General features: G+C 45.1%; 1 protein-coding gene across 1 annotated transcript in view; it reads left to right on the top strand.

The window, feature by feature from the left end:
* Positions 1-10,065, top strand: part of Actn2 (actinin alpha 2) — a 66,310-nt gene that overhangs the window by 17,293 nt on the left and 38,952 nt on the right. Inside the window, exons 2-4 of the mRNA XM_005365418.2 lie at positions 7,266-7,380; positions 8,598-8,717; positions 9,465-9,551. Coding sequence (XP_005365475.1) covers positions 7,266-7,380; positions 8,598-8,717; positions 9,465-9,551 — 322 coding nt within the window. The remainder of the gene's footprint in view (positions 1-7,265; positions 7,381-8,597; positions 8,718-9,464; positions 9,552-10,065) is intronic.

The following is a 10,065-nucleotide window of genomic DNA, read 5'->3' as shown; positions in this document are numbered from 1 at the left end:
TCTGTGAGTTCGAGACCAGCCTGGTCTACAGAGCTAGTGCCAGGACAGGCTCCAAAGCCACAGAGAAACCCTGTCTCGAAAAACAAAAAACAAAAAACAAAAAAAAAAAGATTACACATTAGAATGACTCTATTAATAAAGACAATTCTTACATAAAAATATATAAAGGTAAATTCATCTTCAAGATGTTCATTGGACTTGAGCTAGTGACAGTCCCCTGCCTCAGCCTCTTAAGTTCTTCCATTTCAGGTGTGACTCGTCATACCCAGCTTAGAGAGGCGAGTTTCCACCGCTGTCAAGCGTATGGCTGTAGACCACAGATGAGCATACAAGGGTCTTAGAAATACACTGGAGCTCTCTCCCTGTGGAACCTAGTCAGCCATTTCCCACCCCTGTGTTCCCAACTATAATCTCTTCCATCCTTTCTGGATGTGTTTGGGGGTAGGTGGGATATATGTTTGTGTGTGCGTAGGTGCACTCCCATGTGCATGTGTGTGTGGAAGCCAGAGGACACTATCACAAGTCTTCCTGAGGCAGAGTCTTACGGAACCTGAGCTCACCATTTTCCTTTTGGCTGGCCAGTGAGCCCTCAGACGTGGGAGCCCCAGAAGTAGAGATTGGGGGCCCAAACTCAGGCCCTCATGTTTGTGCAACAAACACATTAACCGCTGAACCTTCTCCCCACTCCCCCTTTTCTGGATGTTTTGAGGAAGATTCCATATATCAAACCCCAGGCTAGACTCAGTTTTGTTGAGGAACCCAAAAAACATTATTTCTTGCTACACAACTTCTTAGCACTTGGGTTTCTGAATTCTGAGCAGCCTGTGGGTTAGACGGAAGGAAGACTCATGAGTCTGGCAGCTGGAGCCTCAAGTTCCCAGTTCAGAATTTCTGATTAAGGCCAGGTCTGGATAAGACCGGCGGCTCTCTAAGTGCCGGATGAGCCATGGTGAGCTACCCACTTGACCACCCATGAGTGGATTCTATTTTTATACATCCTCTCCACTAAAGTTGCCCATTATGTTTTTGCCCCCTCCCTTCTCTCTCAGCTTACAGAATCTTTCTTGTTGTTTGAGAATTCTACAGTTAAGTTTGGCTTGATATATTTTTTTTTAATGTAGAACTTGAACAGATACACGTTCTGAGCGTTTTTGGTTTTTAAAAAGAACTTAGTAACACTTTGAATGTTTGATGAGTAAGATCACATTCAACAACAGACTTCCAGGCATGATAGTAGCTCATGCTTGTGATTCTGGGAAGCTGGGGCAGGAGGATTGCAAATGTGAGGCCAACCTGGGCTGCAGAGTGGAACCCTGTCTCAAAGAAGAAAGCATGAGCTACAGATGTACCTCAGGTGGTAGAGTGCTTACTTAGCATGTACGAAGCTCCGCACCCAAAACTTCCCATGTCAGATTTACTGTCGTCCGTCTGAACACTCACTCAGGCGCTAGGAGCAGGAGTTTGAGGCTAGCCTGAGACACCCAAGACCCTGTCACAAACAAACCCCAAACAGGAAGTGGTTATGACGCGCCACTATACTCCAAGAACTGCTCCCCATTGAGCCCTACTTTTCTGCATTGCTGGTTTTACCAGCGTCGCCCGGGTATCCAGTGAAGATGGCGGGGCTTCTGGAAGCCCTTGAGATGTTTGTTAGCATTCCTACCCTGACGACTTCAGAGTCCCGAGGCCTTGGTTAGAAAGCATCCCGAGTCCTGAGGGAATCCACAAGGTCTTCCTTTTTCCCTTTTGCATCCTCTTCACATCATTAAATTTGCCACCATTGCTATTCCTGAACCTCACTTAAAGGCAGGCATGTTTGCTAATGACTCATGGCTGAAACTGTGCATGGTGGAATTCTGAAGTGGATGGACAGGCTCTGGTCCTCTGGGGATATGAAAAAGGCAGCATTGGAGGTATATCCAGTATGTTATGAACCAGGTCCTGATTTAAGTATAACTTGATTATTTTAATTGTCCCTTAGCAATAAGGTTCTTTTTTTAATTACACAGGCAAAGATTCCTCTTATCAGCAAAACTAATGATCTGAATACTTTTTATCAGATAAAGTGAAGATATGTTAATATTGACCAGAAAATTAGCAAAGGCTCCTGTCACCAAGGCTGTCAACGTAAGTTTAATTCCCAGGACCCACACAACAAAAGGAGAGGTCCAACTCCAGTTAGTTGTCTTCTGATCTCCATATGCACATCATGGCATACATACAGGCACATATGCGTGCGCGCACACACACACACACACACACACACATGCGCGCGCACACACACAGAGGCACACATACACTAAACAAATGTAATTTTCAAAGATAGGCGCATTATGGGGCTGAGGGTATGACTGGTTTGGTAGACTGTCCACCTAGCATGCAAGAACCATGAGTTCCACCCCCAGCATCTTATAAACTAGACAAGGCAGTGTAGAGCATGCCTGTTCCCAGTACATTTGGGTGTATGACATGGTCTTGAAAAGACAAGCTAAGATAGGAACACAATGCTGTTTGTTTCTGAACAGTGGTGTCAATGCTGAAAAAACAGAGTAGCAATGTTGTTTGTTCTCTGAACTGTGGTGTCAGTGCTGAAAAAACAAAGGTAGGGTAACAATGCTGTTTGTTTCTGAACTGTGTGTCAGTGCTCTTGATAAATCTGAGAAAGATGAAGACTTGGCAGCCATTTGGATTCTTGGAACACAGGCCTTGTATCCCTTCTAGCCTGGGTAGCAACATCCTATGAACTGGGCTAGGCAGCTGTGTGTTTATCTTTAGATACCAAAGGTGGAATATGTCTTAGGCTCAAGCAGGCTTAAATCACAGCTAAGGATTGGTTGTCTCTCTGAGACAGCTTTCCCTACCTGAGTAAGAGTCTCAAGTGGCTTAATTCATATCCATCCATCCATCCATCCATCCATCCATCCATCCATCCATCCATCCATTCATCCATCCATCCATCCATCCATCCATCCATCTTCTCTCTCCTCCTCCTCTTCGTTTCCTTCCTCCCTCCCTTTCCCTATCCCTCTCTCTGATTTCCTTGCCTCCCCCTCTCTCTCTTTTTATAAGACAGGGTTTCACTGTAGATTTGGCTGGCCATGAGCTCACTCTGTAGTCAGAGGTCGCTGACCTGTGCTTCCCATGTCACAGTGTCTAACATAATCTTAGAGATTAAGCAGAGGTTTGTTAGCAGAGCATGAAATAACTGCCTACCTGTAGCTTAGTACCTGGCCATGCAAACCGTGAGAACATTATGGTTCTGAACAAACTTCCTTTCCTTCTGAAATAGTGAACAAGAACCAGGAAGGCAATCAGTGATTTTGGCAAATTAGGAACTTACGAAGTAGAAAAGAAGACACTGTTAAAGCAATTGCTATAAACAGAAAGATAAATGGAGCATCCAAATATCAACTTAAAACAAAATTGTGTTTGTAATATATATGTTTAAATTAATTCATTTTTTTTGTCAGAGTATGTTCAGGATCATCTTGCCAGAGGACAGTGGCAGCCCGCTCCTGTATTTCTCCTCCTGATAACCATTTAAACCATCTCATAATGCAGCTCATGGCAGTGACTGTACCTGTTTTATAGCTGGGCAGCCACCAGGATGTGAAGGACAAATAACTGCTCGGTGTCACAGTCAGAAATAGACTGTGAGTTCTGAGCCATGCTTCCACGCTGGATTCAGCTCCCTGCCCATCTTCCCCATTCCTTTTTGGGAAATTTTGGCTGTCCCACCTGAAGGTTTCAGGCCAGGGCGAGCGTCAGGGCAGGCTTAAAAAGACAGTGTATGCTTCTCGACTCACCGAGGTAAGGTCATGGCAAATAACTTCAGAGTCATGGCATGCTTCCATGGCTCCCGACCGTGCCTGCATGGACCATGCTGTCTTATTGTTGGTGAATTCACAAGACCTCCCCGCTTCCCTTGACCTTCATTCTGTGGAGCCCAGTCCATTGCCTTTAGAAAAGCGCCAAGGAGTTTCCACGCTAGAGAATGTGTCTGAATGTGTATTATGTGTAGTGGTTATTGACAGAGAAGGCGAGCAAAGGAGCAGAGGAGCAATGTATTAGGATTTTGCCAAGATTTGCAGTGGAGAGCACGCGGTGGTGGGGGTTGAATGAAAGAATGGAGCAGACTTAGAACCTTTTTACTGAGAGTAACCTAACACAGACCTATAATCCCAGCCGCTTAGAAGTCTGAGGCAGGGGAATCACAAATTCAAGACTTGCCTGAGCTGCAATTTTTTAATTTATCACTCAATTAAAGATAGGCTGTTTCTTGGGGATGCACCCCGCTGAACACATTGGACGTTCAGATCTCACTCCTCTGGATTTGCACAGCCTTGTGACGTGTATGATAGAAAGCCTCCGCTGTAGTTACGCCCAAGAAAAGACAGAGTGATTTTCACAGCGTTTCACGAGGTATTTGAAGCCTGTGCTGATGTCATGAGCAGCTTCTGATACCCTGACTGCGGAAGGATGCAAATGCTGACACCAGCTACCACAGCTTGTCCTTTCGTCCTTTTTAAAGTGGCGCCTAAGTAAAAGCAGCTCTACAAATGTTTGCATTTGTTGTTGTTTCCTCTCTGTCCGTTTTTAGGTGACCCGGTATTCTGTGTCTTTCCCACACGATCACATAGACATGTTATTAATCTTGGTGTCAGTTAAACAAATAAGAGCACCTTTTAGGCAGTTCTGTTGTGTAATGTTGGTTCTTAAAAATTCTTTAAATTTTTTAAATATGTGTGTGTGTATGTGTGTGTGTGTGTGTGTGTGTGTGTGTGTGTGTAAAGACTTCTTTCAGAAGTTGATTCTCTCCTTCCACCATGTGGATCCCAGAAATCTAATTTAAGACATCAGGTTTGGTGACACACTCCTTTACCTGCTGAGCCATATTGCTGGCCCTGTTTTTTTTTTGTTTTTTTTTTTTTAAATAGAGTCTCATGTAGCCCAGGCTGACCTCACACTCTGTATGTAGCCGGGAATAACCTTATTCTTCTGCTTCTACCTTGCAGGTGCTACGATTAAACCCTGTTTTTATTTAGTACTAGAGACCAGACCCAGGGCTAATGCATGCCGTGCAAGTATTCTACCAATTGAGGAACCCACAGCCCCGAAGTACATAGAATTAATATGGATTACACTTAAGCAGCATTCTTGTAGCTATCTTGCCTTCAGATAGCAAGCCTTACTATCTAGAGTGCTGCCGGGAATTCTCTGTGGCTGACCACCTCTTACTGAGCACTGAACTGTGACTCTAAGCTGAGAGGCTACATAAATTTCTGTAGCCACTTGGTACAAGAAACTGCCACATTGTTAGGTTCTGCGTCTGTTAGGGCTTCCATGTTTATGCCTATAAGTGTGTTTAGGAGAAGTAGTTAATCATTTAGACTCTCGAGGCAAATTTGCTTTCTGTAAATTTGAGAAAATGCTTACACATTTTGCCATTGAATTTATATCAGCTTCACGTAGTTCTTGAAACAAATGACTGATAAATACAAAAGTCCCTTTATTACTTGGGAGAATTGTTTTTCGTGGGCACTGTGGTTTTTCTCCTGGGCCTGCTTGGAAGCAGCCTGTGTGGAGAGGTTGACTTTTCTTATCATGAGTACAGACCCCTTTATGTGTCCCCTGCACACCCCTCCCCCACTTCTTGTGCGAGGCACTTTGTCCCTGGGCCCAGCAGCTGTTGTGAGGAGAGGACAGTTGGCATTCTTAGCCAGCAGCTGCCCAAAGAGACTGATCTGGTTTTGGCAGGAAATAGCACACAAGTGAAAGCCAAGTTAAAAGAAGCTTGAAAAATAACAGTGTGGCGCAGGGCCGCACTAACGCGCGGTCCGTTTTCCTCTGCAAATTGTACCGGTAACTTCTTCAGATGACAGGACCTAGCGGCATTCGGGGTGGGGCTGTGCTTCGTCAAGTTTAAAATCCAGAGTCTAGGCGCTAGGGACATGCATGACCGTGTTAAGACCGTGTAGTGCTCTTCCAGAGGACCCAAGTTCGGTTCCTGGCGCCCTCATCAGGCGTCTCTCACCCAGCTGTAGCTAAGGCAGGCTCCAGGCCATCCTGTCCAGGCCATCCGGCTCATCTCTGGGCTCATGGGTACCTGAGCAATCTTCTGCTGATCTACTGGGCTCATGGGTACCTTCTCTTTCCCTCCCTCCCTCTCTCTCTCTCTCTCTCTCTCTCTCTCTCTCTCTCTCTCTCTCTCTCTCTCTGTCACACACACACACAAAATTAAAAACCTTTAAAAGATACAGAACCTAGCTAGCACAAGGCATAGAATAGGCTCCTAGGAGGGTATTACTATTTTTATTTTTTAAATAATATACTACAAATTTGTTTTAATTGGTTAAGCTAAGAACTTAAAATTATTGTTCTTTCAAGATAAACCGATAATTAGTGGTTATGGGTCCCCCCTCCTCTACGCTACACAAAGTCAGCCACCCTCTACAGAAAGCAGTTTCAACATTTCTTCTGCAGCATTTATGTATCTGTTCAGCAGGGAAGCTTACTTTCGCCGAATTCAAGGACTAAAAGCACGTTCTTATGTAGTCTCTTTCCTTCAGAGTAAGAGTTCTTCAGAAGGCGCAGCCATTGTTAGTTAGAGCCACTTTCCACCGAAGGTAACCGCTTCTCGAGAGGAGGGAGAGAGGCTCTGCAGGTAGAGGCACTTGTTGCCAAGCCGACAGCCTCCATTCTGTTTCTGAGGCCACCTGGTGGCAGGAGAGGAGGAACCTACAGGCTGTCCTCTGATGTCTGCTTGTGCCTCCTCCGACTCACGTACCTTTCTCCCCCACAGAATAAATCAACAGATAAGTAAATAAGTGTAAAAAATTCCTCAAGTTGTAGTTGCAAACAAATGGATTTTGTCCCCACGGAGATTTTTACCAAGTGCTCACCTTTGTGTCTCCGTCGAACTCTGCTTCCCGTAGAAGGCCCAGGTAGCCCCAGTGTCTGACAGACCCTTCCTAATGCTGAGACTGTTAATACAGTTTCTCATGTTGTGGTGACCTCCAGTCATAAAATGGTTTCATTGCTACTTCATGTCTGTAATCTTGCTACTGTTATGAATCATAATGAGAATATCTGATCTGATATGCAGGGTATCTGATATGCGACCCCTGTAAAAGAGTCACTTGACCCCAAAGGGGTCACGACCCACAGGTTGAGAAACACTGCTTTCGAAGGTGCCAGGTGCGTCCATGAAGAAGAGGTCTGTTAACTGCCTGGCCTGTGCTCATCCAGTCTGATTTTCCTTGCAGACCTTCACTGCCTGGTGCAACTCGCACCTACGGAAAGCTGGCACCCAGATCGAGAACATCGAGGAGGATTTCAGGAATGGCCTCAAGCTCATGCTGCTTCTGGAAGTCATCTCAGGTGGGTGTGCAGGCTCAGACTGTGTCTGCCCTGTGACCTGCAGGGCAGTGTCTGTAAAGATGAACATATTCTTTGAACTTGGTTGGCTATAACATGGCAAAAAGCTGGGTGCAGTTAATCCTAGCAATGGGGAGGCAGAGGTGGATGGATTTCTGTGAGTTGCAGGCCAGCCTAGTCTACACAGTAAGTTTCAGGAAATCCAGGGTTACACGGTAAGACCCTATCTCAAAGAACAAGGCCAAAGTCAAGAAAAATTTTTTCAAAGAATTATCACCTGGGTTGGGTATTTTTTTTTTTTTTGGTTTCATTTGTTTGTTTGATTTTGTTGTTGTTTCTTTCCCCCAGTGAAGAATGGATTCTGTATAGATTGGACTTTCAAATGTTTAGGGCTAGATATAACAGTGCATCTTTTTAATTCTAGTCCGGATTAAAAGGATCACCATGAATTTGAAGCCAGCCTAGGCTACATAGAGAGTTGCAGGCCAGCCTAGGGTACATGATGAGATCCAGTTTAAAAAAGCAAAAGAAAACAAAACCAAAAAAATCCCTGGTAAAACAAAACTGTGTGCTGTACATCTCAAAACAAGAGAGAAAAAAGGAACACTTCCGTACTGCCTGCCATGATACCTGCTTCACCTTTAGTCCACCTAGTGCGGGTTACAGAAAGACATGAGAGCTCAGGTCCAGGTCAGGGCATGTGTTTCTCATGAGTGAACTTGTGCGAAGATTGCCCTGGGCTTGTCATCATGTATACACTGGGCAGGGTAGGTGGGTGGCCCTCGAGATGTGACTCAGAAGCAGGATGGCCAGCCCATTCTAGTCCAGGTAACCTCATAACCAGATGTCTAGGAAGCCCTGGCAGCCACTTCTGTGGCTTGAATTAGGCTACCCAACTTCTTCTAGCAGCTAGCCAGAAACTCTGAGTGCTTCAAGGCCACCAACTGGCTTCTCTCGTTCTGAATGTGAAAGCTGACTTAAGGCCAGACCTGATGTACTGATATGCCTACGTCTGCAAAGGGTGCAGTAGCCTTGATCCTAGAGTTCTCTTGGTCACATTGGCCTTGCATGTAGTCCTTCTTTGTCATTTAGGGAAACCAGGAACATGCCAGAAGCAATGGGGTGATCATTTCCTCTTAAGAGAAGCCTAGACTCTAGTATTTAGCTCCTTGATTCCGAGCCCAGGCAGTACTCTGCATGATTCTCTTTTCTTCCTTCAGGGGAAAGGCTGCCTAAACCTGACCGGGGCAAAATGCGGTTCCACAAGATTGCGAATGTCAACAAGGCTTTGGATTACATAGCCAGCAAGGGGGTGAAGCTGGTGTCTATTGGGGCTGAAGGTAGGTGAGAGGTAACCTCATAGGGAGGCTGTGGCCTGTGCCTTCGGTTTTCTCCTCCCTCCCACCATGTTCTACGCCTGCAGGAGTGGGTACCAGGTTCTAGACTAACTGGTAAATACCAACATCAAGTATCACACCTTGTCTTCTTCAGACTGGAATGAGAAAGAAGATTCATGTCTGAAGGATTCTAGGTTAGAAACTGGTCACTAGGACCAGGTGTGGTGTTGAGACATGCCTGTCATCCCAGAACCCAAGAGGCTAAGGTCCATTCTAAGTTTGAGCCCAGTCTGGCTACGGAGGGACTTCAAGGCCAGCCCTGGCTGCATAGTAAGACCCTGTCTCAAAAGAAAACAAAATTGAATAAAATACCTAATTTCTAGGAAGGGAGCAGCCTCCCCATTGTTTGTGGAAGACTGGGCACCAGGGGAAGCCAGGAGCTGAACCAACTGCATGTCACCATGTAACTGCCATTTAGGGAGATGGCAGGAGGGGCCAGGGCAGAGATTGGGTAGAATGCCTTCTCTCTGACGGGGTCCTAGAACTCCTAGGTGCTCTGCAGTGACAAAGCATATACAAGACTGGTGCTGCTTATTAACTCAGAATTTATCTAAACTTAGAGCCATTTGCTTATAAATGCCATAGAAGCAGACACTTGTTTAAACAGACGGGTCCTCTCATGTGTGTGCTTGCCAACGAGTTGTGTACTGATTGTGTCATCTGCCCGTTAACTTGTTTCTCTCACCACAGAAATAGTCGATGGCAATGTGAAAATGACCCTGGGTATGATCTGGACCATCATCCTCCGCTTTGCCATTCAGGACATCTCAGTGGAAGGTAAAAGTCTCAAATGGTGATCCAGTTGTTTGGTCTGGAAGCTGTGCTTGCGAATTAAAATTTGAGTAGGATATTGTGACATTGAACAGTCATGAAAAGCATCTAAATTGAGTCTTCAAAGATTTCATATTTCTGTGGGAAAAGACCCTGATGGTGCTGTTCTATTCTTGGGGTGGAATTACTTTGCAAAAGATGAGCACATGTTCAGAGCAGACGTTATTTTTAACATGGGTCGCTCTGCTGCATGTTTCACTAGGAAGTTAACAAATTACTAACGAAATAGGCAGGGAGTTTTCCTTTCTTCTTTTTTTCCTCTGTCCTTTTCTCTCTCCTCCTTTCCTCCCTTACTCCCTCTCTGTTCCTTCTCTCTGTCTCTCTTCACTAGGGATTGACTTGCCCATGCTAAGCCTATGTTTTGCCACAGAGCCATCCTCACAGCCTCCTAGGGCAAAGTTCTTCAGGCTTACAACTGGAAAATAATAATAATAATAATAATAATAATAATAATAATAAT

The sequence above is a fragment of the Microtus ochrogaster genome, unplaced genomic scaffold (assembly GCF_000317375.1).
Source record: "Microtus ochrogaster isolate Prairie Vole_2 unplaced genomic scaffold, MicOch1.0 UNK2, whole genome shotgun sequence".
Taxonomy (NCBI): Eukaryota; Metazoa; Chordata; class Mammalia; order Rodentia; family Cricetidae; genus Microtus; species Microtus ochrogaster.
This window is presented reverse-complemented; position numbering and strand designations above follow the sequence as displayed.